This window comes from Aquila chrysaetos, chromosome 25 (genome assembly GCF_900496995.4).
Source record: "Aquila chrysaetos chrysaetos chromosome 25, bAquChr1.4, whole genome shotgun sequence".
NCBI classification, from domain to species: domain Eukaryota; kingdom Metazoa; phylum Chordata; class Aves; order Accipitriformes; family Accipitridae; genus Aquila; species Aquila chrysaetos.
Window position 1 is genome coordinate 11,430,779 of NC_044028.1, and position 22,141 is coordinate 11,452,919.

At 36.2% G+C, this 22,141-nt stretch overlaps 1 protein-coding gene across 2 annotated transcripts in view; it reads right to left on the bottom strand.

Annotated features, from left to right (window-relative positions):
• Positions 1-874: 874 nt before the first annotated feature.
• CPPED1 (calcineurin like phosphoesterase domain containing 1) overlaps positions 875-22,141 on the bottom strand; it is a 50,035-nt gene continuing 28,768 nt past the window's right edge. Inside the window, exons 3-5 of one of the 2 annotated variants that reach the window (XM_030002148.1) lie at positions 18,235-18,657; positions 15,934-16,023; positions 2,010-2,092 (exon numbers count right to left, since the gene is read on the bottom strand). In XM_030002148.1, coding sequence (XP_029858008.1) covers positions 15,935-16,023; positions 18,235-18,657 — 512 coding nt within the window. In that variant the 3' untranslated portion in view covers positions 2,010-2,092; position 15,934. Of the gene's footprint in view, positions 2,093-15,933; positions 16,024-18,234; positions 18,658-22,141 lie in introns of both variants that reach the window. The other variant, XM_030002147.2, reaches the window with a different exon arrangement.

Here is a 22,141-nt window from a genome sequence, read left to right on the forward strand (position 1 = left end):
AGAGACTATTCTTCCTTCTGCAAAACATAAACTAGCATCATCTCATTCCTGAAATGGTTAATCAGCTATGATTACTAAATAGCTCCCAGCTATATAAGATCAAATTTTAAAAGTAGTCAGTGGCTTGAAAGATATCTAAGTACACAGATTTTTAAAACCAGTATCTGAACTAATGGGTGCTTAACTTACAATGAAACTGCCACTTGGGTACTTAGGTACCAAACCTATTTCAAAGTAATCTAGCCTTAGATGTTAGTTCTCATTTCCCAGATGTTCCATTGAAAATGAGACTGTGAAAACATTCAACTAAGCAAAAACAGGTGGAGAATAAAAGCAAAATAATTTTCTTTCTTTCTGAATCAAACATTACCTACACTTAGGTTATTGTCATGGGACAGTAGTCCACATTTGGTCCTGTCCACCTGGAGGTACAGCTGTTTCACTGGTGCAAGGAAGTGCTACAGAGGTAATTTTAGAATCTTACAAGTCCCACAAATCAAGCTTGAAGGAGCCTCCTAGATAAACTGTCATGACTAAAATGTAATGAAACTGACTCTTCAGCTCAGCATTTCATCTCTCTCACCATATTTAAATATCTGTAATATCTTCTAGGGAATGATGTTGTATGTGAGTATATATAAAAACGGATAGACTGCATTACTTTCTCAGCCAGTATTGTTTGTATTCTTCCCTCTTCAGGTGCTAAAGCTGTGCTATATCTATTTCTAGATAACTTGTGGCATGGATTATAATGTGTTCAACTAAGAAAATAAAACCAGGTATGTGTTAATTACATTAAGACTTTTCTTTGTATTTAACAGTAAACAAATCAGATACACTTGCTAAAAAAAACAGGTGGATTGCAGCACATAAATTTCTTTTTATATAATTTATTTTTAAAGACTTATTCCAGTGAAGAAAAGATACTTTTTAGGGTTTTCAACATTCAATATTGTATAATATTACAGTAAGGCATTCTTAAATTGCATTTGGAAATCAAAGCTCTCCCCTTGTGTAGGAATCAACAAAGTGACTTCTGATAACAGTATTCTGTGCAGAATATTCTGCCCATGCAATTATTCCAACTTCTGAAGCTATAGCAAGAATATATGCTAATTGAATATTAGTTAAATTTCAAAAGGAAAATAGTCATTCCATGTTTAGTTTCTGTCAGTGGCATCTATATTAGCTTCATTTATAGACTTTTCATTATATAAAACTAGGATGTAACAGAAACCCAAGGTGTGACTGCAAAACAGAATGTCTTTGCTTTCATATTGCTCCTGGCTCTGAAGAGCTAAGAAAATAAAGTATGGGAAATGGGAGAAAATACAATCTCTAGGTAACAAGATCTGATCCAAAGGTTGCTAAAAGTCAGTGGAAATCTGTTGATTTCAGACTTTTTGAGATTGTTTTTGTAGAGTAAAAAGAGTCCCATTTATATTTTCCAGAGTGTAATAGAAAATACTAAATTTCTTGATTTTAAAATACCCTCTCAAATATAAAACTAAAATAGACTTGAGTTAAAGGGTTATCTAGAAGCTACAACTCTCACTCTTTGATACACTTTCTCTCTACTAAGAAAGTCGTATCTAGGAGCAAAGTAAAAATTCTCAGAACTGTTCTTTTCAATGACACATTACCATATGAATTCTGCTATTCTTCCATATTCCACATAGGTCTCATTTTGAAGAGAGAAACATGTCAACAACTTTCTTGTTATTTAGGATGATAACAAATTGAGAGCTGTTCTGGGGCATGGTGCACAATCAGAAATCTGTATCTTCAGCTTGGGGAAACTTTTTGAAACTGTTTCTATTTGTCTAATATGGAGAAAAAATCACATCATTTCACATAGCCTAATTTTGCTTAGCAAGCATATCTAGCAGCTCTTTCTCTATGCCTTGGCTGCTCAGTTCATTTAAACTGTAGTATCTATGAACAATCTTTTCATCTGTGACAACAACCACCCGAAGCCCATGTGTATCTTCTCCCAGCTGACATCCTATTGCTGATGAAACCACCACTTCCAGTCCTCTGTAGGATCCTCCAGCATTCCTATGGTAATGTCCAGAAAATACAGCTTTAATACCTGTTTAAAAAAAAAAAAGAAAAAAAGAGTATGTATTTAGTTAGCAGTTGCAGTTTATGTATAAAATGTGTTTACAGTAAAAGATATTGCTTACGTTATATGCTGAGGCTTAAACAGCTGCTGGGGTTGTAGAGAAAGTTCTATAGCAAGTACAGCTACAGGTGTCAGGTTTACCTTCATTCTTTAATGGTTCATAAAGCATAAAATCAAAAGTAAACCATTTAACTGAACTTGCATTTTTAACAAATAATTAGTAAACAGCAATAAATAATTCTAATAGTAATAAATAATTAGCAAAAACTTTATTGTACCCCACTAGCTCTGTTTAGGGTTACTGGACTCTGACTTCTTTATGCTTACTGCAAGGTGTGTTTGTCATCTTGCTAGTCCTTTGGCTAGAAAGAAGGAACACTCTAGAGGAAGCTGATTAAAATTAGAAAAAAATTTCAGTAATAGATAACTGCCTAAAGAATGATGCTACCGAAACATGAGTTGAAAGCCAAGGATTGTGGAGCTGTTTTTGTCAATTAACATGCAGAAAATTCACTAAGGAGAGCTTAAACCTGTTTACTCATGGCCAGTGACCTTAAACAAAAAAAAAACCAACAAAAAAAAGTCAAGACAAACAAACATAAATGAGACAATAATTTGTAATCTTTTCTCAAAGACAGTGCGGGGTTTATCACAGATGGAATAGAGCCAGGTACATCAAAGAAACTTACTAAGCAGAAGAGGTTGTGAGTTATAATAAGAAGGGAAGAAAGATGAGAGCAGCCAAAAAATGAAAGGTTGACAACGTGCAAGAGTAGTCAGGCTTGGTAATGACATGAAATAACATTCACCTAGTATGGGGTACAAACAAGGCAGGTTTATTGTGATTTCCTCTGTATTTTTAATGACTTAAGGCTGTTCTGTTTCTTTTTTCAAAATAGACTATTTATCTTTTGGACTGTATTGGGGTAAAAAAAACCTCAATTATAAACTTGAAAAGAAAGAAATACATTTGATCTGTTGCAGGAGACAACAATGTGCTATATTGAAAATTTCTGGGTCACATGCAAGTATCATCCAAGCTTGCTCAGGAGTAGAAGAAAAGCTAAATGACAAGCAGCAGCAGGTAAAGACGACAAACATACTTCATATTTAAGGCTTTATAATGTACTTCGAAATCCTTGGCTGAATCATTGTCCAACTGATTAGCCAAACAAATGTTTAAAGAAGTCCAACCCTTCTTCTCCTTCTCTCAGAATATGTAGTTTAACAAAAAAATAAGTAAGTTTGCAAATGATATCTGATTTTGACCACTTCTAAAGATGATCCATATGCCAGGTCTACTTTCCTGCCATGCTCCTCAGCAGCTATGGGATTTTTAAAGAAATTTTGAAACAATTTCAAATTAAATGAAATTGTGTCATCCTCACCTCCAAACCAGTAATTTCTACTTTTTGTTTCTTCTGCCTTGCAAACATAAACAAATTGGTAGAAGCTGTATTCACTACTCTGAATGGCCTTTCTGATTGTCTTTACAGGTCAAATTCATGCTACCAAATAGATTATCATCCCCTTTCCATTTGATGTTTTATAGATTTTAATCAAATGTTTTTATTACTACAAAATAATGAAACCTTGTTTAGTCTCACGAGTCAAAAAAGGAAAGAAAAAGCTATTTTGATGCTAAGCACTTATCTTTCCTGTCAAAGTTTGCAAAACCATTAACAACAGAGTGGAGAACCAAGCTTATTCCTAAGAGAGAACATGCCATCATAGACAAGTATTTCATTTCCAGGTTATGCCAGCATCCTTCACCATTTAGCCATTCTATGCACTGTTGATAGATACAGCTGAGCATCATAGTCAACAGCATTTGTAGTGTGGCAAAAAATTATTCATCAGCTTTCTTGCTAATTTAAGGTGGTGCATATTTTATTTTGAATGAAAATGTGGAGTTAGTATAAAGAACTAATTTTACAAACAGGTTTTGGGATTAATTTTTGGCATGCTTAGTCTAAGATCCTTGGATTTCAGATTATTATGGCTTCCTGAAGCTGTATCTAATGCTGCTTTATACTGTAGTGAAACAGAAAAAAAACTGGACCAGACGGCTGAAAATACTGGGAATTTTGTTGTTTATCATCAAGTGTGAAACATGTAAATTAATTTTATATTTTGTTCCAGAAAGTGTTTAGATTTAGTGTTGATTTATGATACTATTAATAATTTAAAAATTTTCAAAGGCACCTAAAGGATTTAGGTGTAATTTCTCTATTGAAATACAATAGGTTGTGTGCTCCTTAATCATAATGACACTTTAATGGTTCTACATAAAGCATCTGAAAATACATTAAGTTAATTTTAATACTGAGTGACTCAAAAAAAACACACAAAGGATTCCCTGACAACTATGACTAGATAGCCAGCAGGTTATCAAAATAACTGGCTACTTTATGAAACTGAATCTTTCCTATTTGCTATGTTGGCTAAAAACCTGCTGTGTTATAATAGAAAAATATTACACTGGCACTATTCTATAGATGCTGTACCTTGCTGAACATAATTTATGTTTATATTGAAAAATAAACTAACAAGCAAAAGTCTAAACATGTGCCTGTTCCTGAAAAGGGCAGCAGAGTGAAGCTTAGCACACAGGGGACAAGTGCCAGGTGTGATGTGCTCCCTGATGGCACTCCTTTCCTCAGCACACAGTGAAGGTCTTGCTCACCATCCCAGAATAAAAGCTATCCTTAAATATGCAGCACTGATAATTACCTTTCCAGCCATTGCTTTTAGCATTACAGAATAATCAGCAAGCCTATAAAAATACACAGGGATGGTCACTGTGATGACAACACCAAACTTCATTTGTTATTTTTCATATATTCTAGCAATCTGCCGTTCCATGCTTAACACAAGGTAACACATGCTTAGTCCTGTTCAAGTGGTAGGCCAGAGAATGGGTAATTTGTGAGATACTATAACCTTAAATGACATTTAAAAAAAAAAAAGCTAGCAACAACTGAGTTTGCCTTCAGACAGGAGAAATTCTAGAAAAGAGTAGAGGCAATTTAAAGGCAGAGAGCTGTTATTAGGAACACACTATAACTTTACAAGGAAATCCTTATTTGTCTAGCCCCCAAAACCTTCCACCCTTTCTCCTGCAGTAGATTACACCTCTTCCACAGTGATTAAATGAAAAGGGAAGTAGGGGAACCTGTTCTAAGACAGTTGGCTACATCAGTCTTCTGCTTTTGTGGGAGTGATTTGAAGACTGATATAAAATAGATAAACTAGGCTCAAATTATAGTTAAAAATTAAGCAGCTTGGAAAGCAAAATATAAATTATTCTGCTGTATGCCTGGTAAAAGTTACATGGGCTTTCATATTTCAAAATCCAAACCCTTCTCAAATAGCAAATAACTCAAGGTGGAAAACAGAGAATGAATTTACCTTTACATTGAATAGTGGTATATGGTCATTGTATGAGAGAACTTGTCTGCTATCCTATTTTAGTTTATCAGTACTAATTCTCTTTGCTCAGTGTAACCTGCTCATCTATCTGTGGTATGAGTTACACTTGTAAGTAAGTCAGCATAACAACTCTGAGAGCTTGCTCTGACTCAGCAACAGTTTGTTGCCTTTTTTTTTTTAAAGCTTGGGAGAAACCCAGTCAGAATACCTCAAAAAGCAATGGTGGAATGTAAAAGCCCTGTGACATAATGGGGTCTTTGCAGAGATTCTGTACTTTCTAGATATTATTTGGGTCCTTAAAATTGTAATATAAAGATGTTTTACAACTGATGCTATAGTCAGTTTGAGAGCGAGCAGTCATTTCTCAACTCCTACTATGCTGCAGCTTATTATAGTGACTGTCTAACGTAACGTACTTAAGCAATTCAAGCAGCAGAACTAAGTGTTTTTCTCTCTCTCATTATATGCACACCTATCCAAACCATGAGGCTGCACTGCCTCCTCCACCCCCCAATCTTTCTGCAGTGACAGACAGAACATGCCCATCTAGAGCTGCTTATGGCGTGGCTGGGCATTCTCTTCTCTTGCTTCCTAATACGGAGAACAAAACTGGACATTGTGGGACCTTTACATATGACATCCTACTCGTTAAAGTGGGACCCATCTTGCTTTGTTCTTAAAAGAGCAAGCTCTGATGGGCTAGGAGAGGATGCTGAGTAGACAAGGCTGCTTACTGCAGCCCCTGAGTTAAGGCATTCTTGGGGAGGACATAAGACAAACTAAGCTTAACGTTACCAATTTGCTTTTAGCTTAGAGCTGCCTGTAATGGATCCACATATGTAGCACTTTCCTGTCCTTCAAGCGCTTAACAAACAACCGATGGTCTACAGCAACGTTCTAGAGTCCACTCTCAGGCACACATCTAGCATGGACCTCACTGCGTCTTGGTCTTTCCCTGCAGAGTTAAGCGGCAGCAAAATGAAGGATCAAGGATTGAACATTTAGGAACCTAACATTTGGCCTGCTTGATTACTGCAACAGCTAGATCTGTAAAATACCCTTACCAGCTTCCAATAAGTGACAGTGCTACTACAGTAACAAGTTCTTTTCAATATTTTCCACTTTTTCTGCAGGTAAGCAGAACTACTATAGTCTATGAAAAAGTTAGGAAAAAGTAACAATCATACAAGCGTAGTGAAGTGTAAACTCATGTGACACATCTTTAGTACGGGAAATAAGTGCTCTCTTTTTACTGGAAGCATCCGTGTCCCTAAAGTAGCATCTTCCTACCACCCAGAGAATTTAACCTTTGGAATTAAAAGAGGAACAGAAGCCAAGACTTTGTGTCATCATATATGTAAATCAAACCTGACATACAGTTTCAGTGTAATTAGAAGGACAGAGGATACAAAAGTAATAAAGCAGCTTTAGTTATGCTGTAAGAAAAACAAAAATCTCCCCTTGTCTGAGAATTCAATGGAAGATTTTGACAAACAGCAGACAGACACCAGGTAAAAAGTTTGGCCCACAAATCATGCAGCTTTTTTTCTTCTTAGGCAAATACTGCAACTTCACCAGAATTACATTTAACATCTGCTAACTGCCTACGCTCAAGAAATTATTTTGTTATGGAACTGAAGTAAGAGTGGTTTGTAAGCAGTGCAAATATGGTGCCCGACACCAGAGAGGATGTGATTTAAAACCTCTTTTATCTCCTGTTGGCTATGGGAAGCAGATTCTGCCTAAACAAGCTGGTGTTTATGGGTACTGTTCATCCAAATTTCCCCTTTTAGCATATGTATGTCATTCGGATCCTAATTGCACTAGACGGGTGTTCAGTGCTGAAATGCCCTTGTGGATCTAGCTGCTCAGCATCAGCCTCTGCTAGAATTTAGCATCTGCTTTAGATACCTCCCAGTGAAAATTTTACCCAGACTTCAGTTTTCAGGTACTCTATTTCCCATGCTAGTATTAATTCTTGTTATTGTTGTGTTACAGTACATCTTGAACAAAGAAACAAACAGGTCACTGCTGTGTATTAATAGAAGTCTAACTGATGTTGTTTTTTTCTTCAATAGCACTTTTTTGTTCTCTCAACTGTATTCCACTCACTTTTGTTAGTTAGCATAAGAAGGAAATCTGAACCAGTCAATGTAATAATACTAAGATGACAAGCAGGCAATTTACTTTGCTCTTGCTTTTGATCTTAAGTATAAAAAGAATCTTAGAGATGTATGCACTCAAATTTAATTTATTCATTTCAGATGTTTTTCTGAAGTAATACTGTCAAGTTGCAAGCAACCCCTCCCCACCCCCATTTTTTTTTCTAAACTCTGTGAGGAAAGAACAGGTCTCATTTTATAGCCTGCTTTAAAGTATCCTCAGGTCAGTTAAATGCATCCAGCTATACAGAAAAAGGCACAGTCCCTTTCCACTACCAAAAAAAAAAAGGTAGAGCAGTGATTTTTTCCTAATCCCTGGTTCCTGAAATAGCAGTTGGGAAAAGCTTTGACATAAAAGCTGTATGAAATACTAAAAAACTACTGTGTAAATAAATGTCCAAAGGATGGCACCTTCACAAGCATTCATTATTTCATTTTTTATTAAATACATAGTTATTTGAATTTAAATGTGACTGGAGGTTTCACAGTATCCATTAACCAAAAAAAGCAGGATCCATTACTGCAAGACGCTATTCATACCTAATGGATTATTCATTAAAAGAAAAAAAGGGATTAAAATCAGAATAAGAAAAAACTGTGCAGATACTGTAAAAAACCACCTGCAAAACAAACCACACACACTGTCTCTGTGATCATCATCATCTGATGTCAGACTGCGTAACAATACAACAGTTAGGGAGTATCTGCTAGGGAAAAAAGGCCTGAACCGCCAAATTCATTTTTTATCAGAACAGGACTGGAAGCCTGAGACTCAGGCTGGGCACCATCCAGTGTTGGACACCAGGTCTTGCTCTGTCTGTTCTAAAACTATACTTGGATCATGAAAAAGCCTAAAACCAACAAGCTTCATGCCTGCACACCAAACATGAGTTTTCAGAATCAATCAATCTGCAAAAAAAAAAATCAGCGTATTTGTAAAAAAATGTTTAAATACAGGAAATTATTCTGATTTTAGTAAACCAAAGATGTCCTCCTGCCATGCAATTTGCCATCATTTTCTGATCAAGCACAAAAAGTCCTTTTTAGTTCTGATCTGACAAAGCTGAATCCAAAAGACAAAAAGCTTTATTGTTTCCAAAGATCTGATCATAACTCTTTTTCCCTGTAGAACAGTGCATTCCTACTAAAGAACAAAATATCTATTTTGGTACAAATTCTGTGAGCCCAAAGCAGCCTATTTAGCATAAATAATTCATGACATAACAACCAACCAAAACATGGATTGTTCAAGAGTCATCTGAGGAGATTTAATACATAAGTTCATAAGCCTTACACTCTTCATTAGCTTGACCATGAAACAAGTTAATACATACTTGTTTTTACGCTAATTCACACACTGCATTATGTCACTTCAGCCTGTAAGGCTACACAGTGGCTTTGGTAAGGCAAGAGGTAAGTGCTGAGAAGGGTAATTAACAGCTCATGTAATTCAGTATGCTACCTTTGATGCTATCTGTATGTTCATTCATAAGCAGAATCTTTAAACAACTCAAAAAATTTAAAAAAAATTAATATTTTAATTTGGATACCTGTTTTCAAGTAAAAAACCTGATACGAACACTGCTCATGGTTTCTATTGCAGACATTTCTCAACAGAAAATTCAAAAACACCTCTGAGGGCTTTTTCCCCCCTCCCCTTACTTCCAGTGTCTGCTTTCTAAAGCCAGCTCACCAGTAAGTAGTCATCGCAAGACCTTCACCAAGCTCTTGTTGATTTGCATCTTTCTCAGTTTAACAGCTCTGGTAAGATGGACAATTTTTACCGGCATTTCCCTTTTTCTCTTGGTTGTCTCTTCAAGCTTTGTGAACCAAAACAGCACACTGTATTAAAAAGGGCTTTTCTTACAGAGATGGTGTATTTGGTACTGTTAAACTGACTCATTGGCCTAATAGGGAAAGAGATCTAAACAAGTATCTGAGATTTGCTTTGGATGCATCACGGAAAAGGTTGGTACAGAAAGGGATGACCAGGCCAATCAGGCTCAGGAGCAACTGCCACGTATACAACCATTACATCCCTGCAGACTGCAGGAGCTCTGATTTAAGAGAGATCATTCTTTGTAATGATGACCATCTTACAGCCCTTCTGAGTTCCCGAATAACCCAAAGCAGAATAATGTTCTGAAAGAAACTGAGTCCTATATGAAATATTCACCACTTCTTTCAGGCCTGGTGATACTGAAAAAAATTTGAAAAAAAACTTTAGCTACCCCAGTGTTGTTAGCATGCTGTTGATTTTATTTCTGACAAGAATCAGATGAGAAAATAGTTCATTACATGAAAAGAAACTACATACTGCATATCATGCAGAAGGCAGTTCGTCTGTTAGCAGGAGGTAAGGTTATTTTACAGAATTTTATAAGTACAGCATCTTCTTCCCCAAAATTCTAGTTTATCACTGAGAAACCCTTCTAAACAACAGTTCTGCGGCACCAAGGAGAAGGGTCAGCATGATTTTGACATAATTGCACTGTAAGAGAACAAAGGCATTTAGCTGTGTCTCACGGATAATTCCCCTGAGAGTGATTACATCCCAGGCTTAGCTTATTGTGCAGTTGCAGTCCCATAATTCCCAGTCTCTTCTCCCTTACTTGGTACTCTACTGCTGTTGTGTTCTGTAACATAGAAAAATGAAAGGACGTGGAAGACTGGGCATGTTTTCAACTTCATTTGGGGCAGGGCAGAAAGGGGGCTATGGCCTGCCTTCTCTATGTGGACCAACAGACAACCACATCTTCTTTAATCAGTGTTTTGACCAGCCTTTCTGTTTAAGGAGTAGTTAAGTCATAAAATGTCTCTATTTTAAATGTGAAGTGCTAGCTAAGTCATCTTTTTACTTTATTAAACAGGTAACAGGTGTATTCCATAACAATGCAACAGTAAGATTTTGTGAAATACATCTGTTTTCCTAACTTCTTGAAAAATTTGATGTTTGCTAGTGTAATTCAAGAAATACAGACTGAGCCCCAATCTCAAAGAAAATCTAGTTGCAATGATTACAGAAATGCAAATAGGTTAAAACAAGATGGAAAATAATGCACCCACATTTATCTTGAAATATTAAAAGTAATTTCATAAAGAAACATGCACCTAGAAAACAATTTTTCTCACACAATTGGATGATACTGGGCTGGAATTCAGACTTGAACTAGTTTAAATTCCAGGGACGTCTAACTCTGATTTCTATAATTACACTCACTTCCATGGCTTGCTTCCAAAAACCCTGAATTCAGAAGAAGCTGTTTTCCAACTCTAGTTCCTAATGTACAAAAACCATTTTGAGGCAGGTTTGCTGTGTCCAAAATGCGACTGGCCTAGCCTCAGTTGGAAATCAAACTGCTCAACCCAGCGCTACGGACAGTGTAAAAATATAGGAAGAAAATTACCAATATAAAAATAAACCAAAGAAAAGCAAGCAGATTTTCCAAATTAGGAAGAGAATGCCTGGAATAATCAGCATAGGCAATCAGTAGCATGCTTTATTTAGACTGAGCCTTCAGTTAAATAAATGCTTTTCTCAGCAAAAGCAAATGAGACTGTAAGAGAACGAGAAGGCTAAATTAGTGCAATATGAATGACATAATAAATATGTAATGGGTACAGTACAGACCTTGCTTCTCCTCCCATGCACTCCGTAGAGAATTTTGGGAAAAAAAAAAGTGGTTCTGACTGAGCAATGAAATTTTTCTCATGGTCTAGATTATCATCCTTTAAGTGCTGATTAATGAACTATTTTTTACAGTAACTGCAGACATGAATCAAAGTTCACTGCATTTCATTTACAGATTTATGGCTCTCAATACAGACTACAGGTGAAGTTCAACGCAAACAAAAGGAGGCATTTCTTCACATAGTTGTGAAACATGAAACTCCCTCCCGCAGACCATTGTGAAAGCTGAGAGTTTTCAAAAATCAACTGAACAAATCTATAAAAGAATCACTAAACTGCACTATATTGATAGCATTAATATGATACAGTAAGTCCCTGAAAGAAAAATTGTTGGAGATAGAAGAGTACTTGAAAGAAATAACATTATGCACTTTGCTGTCTTGTGCTCTTCGCAAGGGTTTGGCTAGTTGGAGAAGCAGGAGACGGGGCTATAGGGATCGTCATTCTGGTCTAGTTACTCTGCTTTTACGTTAGCTGTTCAAGTTTAATGATAAAATTAGGTTTAAAACAGAATTATACTTATCTAAAAATCACTGCTTCACTGGCCAAACCTCTTGCTCAATCAAGGACTGAAGAAAGAGGATATACTAGCAAATGCTGAGCCTGTATGTGTATTTGTTCCCAAAACTGCAGGAGCTAGAGAGGAACAGTGGTAGAGCCAAAATGGAAGCAAATAGGTCAAGAAGCATCTCTGTAAAGAAATGAAATTGTATTGAGTGAAAAACCTGAATGTTATCAGCACTCTAGTAACCCTTTCAGAGTTTTCATTGGCAGGAGAACGAAATAAGTAGTATCCAGGCACAGGGAGATGCTACTATAAGAGACACGTGTGTAGATATGTATGTGTAGATACCTATTTTTAAAAAGGCAATGTTTCTGGCAAATACAACCATTTAAGTCACATGGATAAACTGATCTTGAGCACTTCCCCTGGAGTACTGGGCACAAACTGGCTTTTCTTCCTTCCTTTTACTTGCAGCATACAGCTGCTTTTTGAAGTGCTGAACAACGTGGTTGGTTCAACAGTAATACATGTTCTCAGAACAATTTTGCACTCCAAAATTGTGTTCTTTCAGCTTTCCTACAAGAGCACACATTAACCATAGACATTTTTTGCTGTACCTTTTTTCTCCCCTGGGCCTGTGGTGTACATAATTTTTTCAAGACCACAATGCTACAAAGCGAATGATAATATTTAGTAGTCTTTGTAAACAAAATCTCTTGTGTGGAATAGAATTGATTTTGTCTCATTGCAGTTGGAGAGTGCTCACATCACCCCATCTGCCAAGCAGGTGTTACAGCAGCAAAGATGTGAAAACACCAGTCACAGCACTGTTAACAGAACTGTTCAGCGCTCAGGCAGTTCTCAGATCCTGTTCTCCAAAAAAACCCCAATCATTTCCCACCAACAGAGCTCCAGTAGAACAAAACAGTCCCACTGGTGTCAGGGATCAACACCCTCCATTTCATAACCTCTTCAGTCAACCTTAAATAACAACATTATAGAATTATTTTGTGTAGCCCTTTAGAAGCTCTGTGTTACCTTACCTTCTTCATCAGAGGAGTATGTGTGAATAAAATAGAACTGAATAATTCAATTTGCAGCACATAGCACTGTAAGAATCTTAATAAAAATATCCTATGTACTGTTGTTTGCAAACATGATCCTGTAAAGTTGCAGGAAAACGCTTCCTTAAATTTGCTTTGTAGAGTAAAGAATCTAGAGCTTGATGCAACTGGTGGTCAGTGGGTCCATGTAAGTGGGAGCCAAGATATTATTTTGCAACGTATATCTATGTCAAAAGTATTTTTATATAGGACAACACTGAATAGAGCTATACAGACAAGGATCTTAGTCTCAGTTGGTTTTCCTGTATAATCAGAGGAGAAAAAACAGGCGCAGCCAGAGGGTGATTCCAGATCACCTAATTAGAGTGCTGGTCTAAATAAGCCTTTAGAGGTGCTGTCTGTAGAAGGTCACTCTCTGCTTCAGGTTAATTTTTGTGAATGCCTCTTGTGACCTGTCAGTGGAATTTATTTCCTGGTTTTGCTACTTTTTCCATTTGAAAGTGAAGCTTTCTCAGAGACCCAACACAAACACCAAACAATCCTAGTTTTTGATCCTCAGAACACACAGCAAACAAGTTTTTATCAATCAAAACTACAGCCCAGTGGATAAGACAGATTTCACAAATTTATCTAAGTAAATGTCATTACAGCCTGTACTAAATAAATGTATTTTGTACTTGCTGCTGAAGTTCTGAAAAAAATGTCTACATCTGTATGTATCTACATGCTAGATTACATTACCATACCTGGGGAAAAGTCTTAAAAAACACTGCTCTTGCACAGTGATGTAGAAGATGCCAAATTTGGTCACTCTAACTGTACGGTGAGCACATAATTTCAAGGTTGAAAGAGGTTGATCTAAATCACTGAAGTTGAGAATGTTTAAAACTAAATTATCTTAGATACTGACAAAGTGACACGCATAAGCAAGCACTGAGATTACTCACTTGCCAAAATCGAGGTCTCAATGGCAGGAAGAAGGAAGTATTACTCCCTTGTCAACTTTGATTACACAACAAAGAAAATAATGAAACATAGCATATGTTGTCTGGTAAATTTTAGAAACAACGGCTTCCAGCACTCCATGCTTTAATTTTGTGGTCAAATATATCTCAGCTGTGGATGTTCAGAAAGCTGCTTCTTCCTTTAATACTAGTCTCTCTTGTCATAACATTTCTAAGAGGAGAATGTAGGTATCACACTCTTTAATGAGTAAAGGTGTTAGAAGTTACAATACCTACAATCACAAATATAATGAAAAAATATGCCATTTAATAACGTTATTTTCCCCCATATGTACAAATTAAGTATTCTTAACCACATCTGAAAAATTGCTTTGAAGACATTTAGATGAACTTAAAACTTTTTAATTAAAAAAAGCTGGAGACTGCAGGGAATTTTCTTCTGTATTTTATATCTGTTATTTAGTTGATTCTCTCTTGGATGCAAAATCTCTCACCTAGATAGACCACCTGTACTTTTCATCTCACTCTGAATGAAAAACCCTTTTCTCAACTTTATTGGTGAAAAAACAGCTATTAATTTAGGTTTTATTCAACAGAACTCTTAAACAAGTTCAGACATGAACTTAAATGTTTTAGTTCATTAGGGCCATTAAGAAACATTTATTGCTATATTGTGTTAAGTAATGTAAGTAATTTCAGTGTGTCAGTGATGGTTCTCAGGACAAAAAGTCTTTAGAAGATTGTCTATAGCTCAACAAAAATATTCATACTTTTCAGGTCATAGAAAAAAAAATAAAATCTTTAACATCCTAAGAAAACTATACTGGAATGAGATATGCAAGAAAAAAGTATGTCTTCTATTACATAAACAGCTTAATTTAAAAACTAATTTATTACTTATGTTTATCAAAGACACATGACATGCAGACCAGATTTTTGGCTAGATCACTACTACTTCTTTATTTTCCCTACAACGCTAGGAGCAAACCTATTTATATCAGCACTATAAAATTCTTAAAAGCTGAATATGCATTTCACACAGCAGAGTCGAGTGACTCCAGCAGATCTCACAGATGAGAACGTCAGGTCAGCTCATTCACAGTTCTTGCACACAGGTTTTTTTTTGTACTTAGCTTCTGCTTGTAGAGGAGACAGAGCTTTGACAACTGAGGCTAAACTTTCAGAAGTTATACAAATAGGCTTTCAGAAATGTATTTCACTTAAATTATAAACTATGTTCTCAACTAGAGTTGATTTTCACTGTCACTGAAATCACTTCTTCAAGGACAATACTTGTTATAATGCATTTCAAGAAGAAATGGGCTAGGAGGATTTCTTAGACATGCAACTTACAAGTATGGTTTAACTTTGCATAGTAGTAATACATATTTACAAGTGCCAGATTTTCAATTTATAAATATTTATCATGAGGACATGATTTTATCTTTAATTAGCCCAACTGTTAAGGACACTTCTAATGTGAGAAATGTAATTCAGTGTTTTGTGCCAGATGTAGCCTCTACAGCTAGTCTTTTATCTCTGTTTGTAATGAGCGGATACTTAAACCAAAACCATTATGTAATATGTAAGTGATTAGAAGAGAATAACTACAGAAGATCTGGGCTCTGAATTTAAAGTAATAATTTTCTGAAGTTGCATACCTCACTTTAAAGCACCTGTGCAATATCACCATACTTTAAGTATCTGATTATTTCCTACACATACCCATAAGAATTTCTTTGTTCATGGAAAGACCTGAATTACTAGATTGTCCTTCCTTTCCTGTCTCTCTCTAAGCAGGTGAGTTACGGCTCTGTGTTTGACACTTCTAGAAAAAGTATAAACACGAAAACTGGGATGGTTCCAGGTCTGATCCTGGGTTATCAACAACTGAAATATGATGCCCATGTAGCAACACTGCATTGCCAAACATAGCAACCCCTAAAACATGCACATTATACTGAAATTTTTCATAATTACACAACAAACCTTAGGAGTGGTTGGGAACACTTGAATCAGAGGGCAAGAGAGCAGAAGGAAGGACTGGTGCCAGGTCGGGGGAAGAAGAATAACAGCAGCCTGGTGGACTCATTAAAAAGGCAGACTTACTTTCTTTTTCCAGAATAAATAGTCACACCAAATTTCTAAATTACATGCTGTAAGGGGTTAGCGTTCTTAAAATTCAAGTCATAATTAAAAAAAAACCCAAACAAATGCCAAGTAGATTGGGATTTCATTAACAATATTCTGTATTTTAATCCTCCAAGAATGTATGAAGTGAACTGGGGGAAAACCAATTTCATGTATAATGATATGCTGAAATAAATTATTCTTTGGCAAAGCAGAGAGTCAGAAAATAAGTGGTGTCATTGCATATCTGTGCATCTGTCCTACCATGATAACTGCCTGTTTGCAATCCACTTATAACATTTTGTAGTCTTACAAAGACCATTCTTCAATTGAATAATAAAATGGAAACAGAATGCACACGTTACTAAGGAAACTCTGAGCCAACTTTTGATTCAGCTAATTTTTCTCAGCAGTCTGAGTTACACTGAGCTGCTTGCCCTCTGTATTCATTTAATTAGCAAAATGTTTGATTATTGGATTGCGTGCGAATATTAGCTATTGACTCATTTACTTATTGTATAAAACAGCAAGCAAAAGATCAATGTTTTAATGTATTCATGAAGGAACCAAACAACACGCTGTTTTGGGAGGATTTTTAGGGATGGGAAAGAGGGACACAATGACAAATTATGGAGGGAAGGTACAAATAGGATGTTGGCACAGAAAGGAGTTTGGGAATTTCTTCCGTAGAGTTGTCTTGTATTGCTGGCTTCCCATTCTCTCTTCCTTTCCCCCATCACTTGAAGCCTACCCAACTTTTGGTTAAGCCTCTGAATGCACATAGGGAGAATCAGTCTGAAATATCCCTCTAAGAAACATGATAATGTAACAACAATAAATGTTACAATGGTAACATTTTGCATGATTTCTTTTACCTCTTGATGAATTATATTCCCAGTACTGAGTGTTGCCAAATGTTAGTAAACCATCTGGATGACAGAAAACTCTAGAACACAACTGCTCTGGTTTCCACATTAATGCTTATTTACTGGGAGACACCTGTATGGCAGTGTCCTTCTGCTAACAAGCTCTGCAGTGAACTAGGATCTGTTTTTAGTCAACAATTTGTAAGCAGTCATTTAGCTGCCCAACTTCCCAATAGCACAATACTTCCCACTATATTAACACTAGCACAAAAATTAAAAAAAGATATTATGAGGTATTCTCAGCGCGTCTCCTCATGGGAAAAAAAACCACTTGTAAATCTTGAATCTGCAAATATGTCAGTCCCCTGGAGAGCCCTCAGATAGCTGTGAATTTTGGCCCCACTGATTGGAAACAGTAGGAAATTCAGAGCTTGAAAATTAGGCTGCTTTTGGATGAGTGCAGGCTTAACAATTATATGGTAAATTAGGAACAATATCATAAACAATTTGCATTGTTCAGTAATTCAAATAACATGCTCTCTTACAGATACAGAGAAAATGACACTCCGATGCAGCGATGGCAGGCTGGCAGGAAATTTTGAGGGACTAGCACACCCCAGGAACATGAACGCAATTAACAGGAAACAATGGGAACAGCATAGAGGAGTAGCTGCATACTGTGACTGTCTCCATGGCATTCAAGTATCATCAACAAAGCTAAGGGATTTGGTACAATATATTTGTTTAGCACATGCTCCACCTGCCCTTCATCCCAGAAATGGCCCCTATTAGTAATGGATATGCAAAGGATTGATCTTAGTAGAGCAAGACTCTTTTTAACACTGAATAAATCTGGAGTGCATTACACTCTTGGTTTAAAATTGGCTCAGTGTGGGAGAAAACAACCTCCAAGGTAATTCTGAATTCTGTTTCCATGTTTTATGTAAAACATAAATTCTGTATTTTTCTCCTATGGCAATACCTGATCTTCCACTCCGTAGGCAGGAACAACTCAGGTTGTCTTACATCTAACAGTACTTGCAAAATAGAATCCTTGCTATTTATTTTAAAGAGTTTTTCACTTTTCACTCAAAGTTTTAAATTTTGTTTGGTACTTTTTACAGGTGATTAGATTCAGTTGGCAATTTTGACCTACGGGGAACAATGAAGCTTATAAGCAGTATCTAAAATTCCTTGAAAACAGTACCATTTAAGTTAAATGTATTTTGTCTGACAGCATAGCCATTAACAATTTGAAACAAAAATTCAAAAATAGGAAAATCTGAGAAAATACCTGCTTTATGAAACTTTTCCATTATCTCTTGACGAACGGATTTTTCCAAGTTGAAATAATCGTGGTCTTCATCAGGTTTTCTCAGAAACAGAGGGATGTGCTGAAATACGATTATATGCTTGCATTTCTGTTTTTCAGCAACAGCCAGTTGCTCATTGAGCCACACATCCTGGGCTTGCTTTAACTCAGGGCATTTGGAAGAATCAAAGTATAACTGAGAATTCAGCACAAGAAAGAAAACACCTCCAACCCAAAAGCTGAAGTAGTCATCTCCCCAGTTCTTGCAATAATTATCTATTGTTTCTCTTGTTGGAGTATTGCCGATATCATGATTTCCACTGACAAATACCAATGGGATGTCCTGGTCAGTGTTCTTCAGAACATTCTTCAAATCTTGCTCTTGGTCCTTTCTCCATTGAGTTCCTATAGAAAAAACCAAACACATTTTAGTGTTTATGCTACCTTTTCCTACCCTCATGATTAGCTTTTGTTTATGGAATGATGCATAGTAAGAAAATATTCTATATTAGATGTGATCAGGATAACATGCAGGTATCTAGAATACATCTTCACTTTAATATTGTATGTCCACTCAACCCTTCCTCCCACTTCTTTACCTCCCTTATCAAGTATTCAGCCATTTTCAATAACTTGCCTTAAGCAAGGTTCTGGATAGGAACCAACAGATAACATAGCAGTAAGTGATATAACGGTCAGTGTTTTGCACCAAAAGCTTTAGCAGGCCGATTCTTTTCAGCTATAGACTGATGACATGGCGAAAAAGTGCAGCAACTTTGGATGGTGTAACAGCTTTACACAAGGGTAAAAAACGGGTCAACTTCTGGTTTATATTTTATGGCTGTGCAAAGGAATTAAGGTTGAGGTTTTTTTCATTACAAGAACTACTTTAACAGCAAAAATATAATTAGTGTCTTGTGGCGACTTGTTTATACGATGAGTCTGTTTTAATAATGAGCATGGCATTAATTACAAAGAAAGGTAATTGTGTACTTTGTTAGTTTTTCCTGCATCTCTGTTTTTACATTAAAACGCACACCCAGACAGTTACTCTTTTGGTTGTCAGAAATTTGTCCTTGTCTAGGAAGCTTTATCTAATTGCTAGATTAATTTACAATCACTGCAAAAAATTTAGAAAGGATTTTTTTTAAAAAAGCAGTTATTTTATTCTAATGATGACAGAGGGTTTTTTTTTTTAAGCTTTCTAAAGAGTAACGTTTAATCAGAGGCCATTGATATGTTTATTATTAATGAATTAAATTGAACATTTATAAATTGTATTTTGTCCTGCAATACATAACATATATCTAACACAGGCCAATTTCACAAATAGTAACCGCATTTTTTAACCAAGAAGTTGTAACAGGATTTTTACAAGAACTCTGAAATCAGATTTATAACATACATTTGCACAGAGGTCTATGCAAATCAATTATCATGTGTTTTTAAATTGTGCTCTATTTTTGTAACTACACATATATATTATACATCAAAATGTATTAGAGGGGCTCCTGTAATCTAACTATGAGAGAAGAGATTTTTTTGCTTCATGTTTCTTCAAAATACTTATGATCAATATGTTGACAAACACTGACCCTTAGTAACTATTATTAGTGAAGATTTCAATTCCTTTTCCATACCCTATAAATACAGGCTTAAGTACCACCTTATTGCCGCTACTAGAATTCTACAGCTTTAGAAACATACTGGGAAAAAAACATATTCATATTATGTCTAAATTATGTCTAAATGTAAAGACAGATGTGAGATTTGATATGTGGTGCATAAAGTCAAAATCCACAACTCTCTTGTGTTTAACTGCTGTACAGGGTAGAAAGTTATTGTAGCAAAAGTCTTTGAGTAACTTGAGAAATACTGGGCATATGATACCCAGCGTAGTCTAGGAAGTACTGGACAGCAGATCAGTTTGTGGGGTATATTAATGTACCACGACTGTGGTCAGTTTAGGCCGTCCTTCCAGTTATGGAAAATATCCTTGCCAATCCTAGGAAAAACAGGGCAAATGACATCTCATGTTACTTGGAAGAGCTGGATTTTAAAAAATAAAAAGCAAAAATTTAAATAAACCTATCGCATTTTATTGTCCACGGGGTCAGGAACACGGCTGAGAAAGCTGCTTTTCCTGTCACTCCCCACCTTCCTGTGCAAAGAGTTGGCAATTTCAAGCTATAAATATGAAAATGTATGGGGGAGGGGGGTGGGGAAAAGGCAAGGGGGAAGGCTCTGTTAGATATATGTAAACACATTACACCATGTTAATCTCCATGCTATCACTTTGGGAAATTTAGCTAACAGTTTCAGAGTATAAAGACATTTATGCATAAGTTACAGAAATAATTTGTAGAATTATGTATACTTCTTCCCAGTGGTGAAATTCAAGCTCTAGAGACTAACACTTAGATTAGATTTGTCGACAGCAGGGCACTCATTTAATGCAATATTATTTCTATAGCAACAGAGAGACATATTCAGTGTTTTACTGCAGAAAACAGATTGCTTAAAATTGAAAACAAGGTCTCTGCCCAAAGAGTCTAGGAAATCATACTAAGTAAAGATTATTTTAGGACAATGGTATCTTGGCTTGACCTTTTCTTGGTAGAAGGTCAAAACAACTTCAAAAGAAGAGAAACCCATGGAGATAAAGGTGGGAGAAGGCAGAGTAATATCTCTGTACTCTTTGGGTGTAGCGCTGGAGAGGAAGGGCTAGGACGTACACACTAACTGCGAGTTGTACTACAGTACCACGCGCTACTTGTGCTACACTGAGCCACACCACTATGCTGTGCCCCCCCTGAAGGCACCTCCCTCTAAATTTACAACTGAGGTAAGTCGTAGATACAGAAGTGATAAAGAAAAGAAGGAAGCCACTAGAAAATTACAGTGGTCACTGCCATAGCATAAAAAAAATACCACCTTTAATTTCTACCAGGCACAGAGCTAGCTATAATATTTATTCCAATTTTTATGAAGAAAAGTCTTATGCGATGACATGTACTTCTTTAGCATAGATAGAGGTTTGTTGTAGGTGAATAGGAAAAGAATATAATGCCAAGAGGCAATGTAAAAAAAAATTTTGGGAAGTGTCAGGGTAGATGTAACTGAAATTAATTTCTGTTCTGTTTATTCTGGCATCATGTGCAATGACATTTTTAAATCCCAGGCTACAATATTCTGTCTTTATGTTAGGTTCTGTAAATACAGTCTTGCCCTGAGATAAACGACTTCACAAATTAACAGCCCATAAAGGGCAGTTTGGTTTTTATGAAAAACATGAAAGTGAGAACTGTTGCTAGTGTAGTTGCCTACAATTTTCCGCAGCTTCCCAGTCTACCATTTTTGAAAGCTGAGCGATGTGAACAGGAGCATAAAGGTACAACATTAATATCTTTGTTGCAGTACATCTTTCTGTTGTACGTTATATCACTATTTGCCTAAACACTTCCAATATTCTTTCCTGCATTGCTTAAAGGAGTCAAGACAACCTGCCTTCACTCACTGAAAGAGCAGATTTCAAGAAAGTACTTGTAGAGCATTTTTTGCTGAAGCTGGCTTCAGTCAGCAGAAGTAGAATTCAGATTATTCTGCCAAAGAAATAATCCTTCAGCGACTAATCCACAGTTCCAGTTTACTTTAGTATTCCACAGAATAGAGCACCTTTATAACAAAGTGTTGGGTTTGTTTTTTTTAATGCACTAGCTATAAAAAAAACCTTGAAGCACTGTTTACCCCCAAACTGTATCTCTGCAATGCATGCTGATTGCAATTTTTGCATCTGAGGCAACTCTTCAGTTACAGTAACCTCCACCAACATTGTAACTTTTTTCCCCAAAAGTATTCCAAACAAAAAATCAGCAATCAATTAACAATA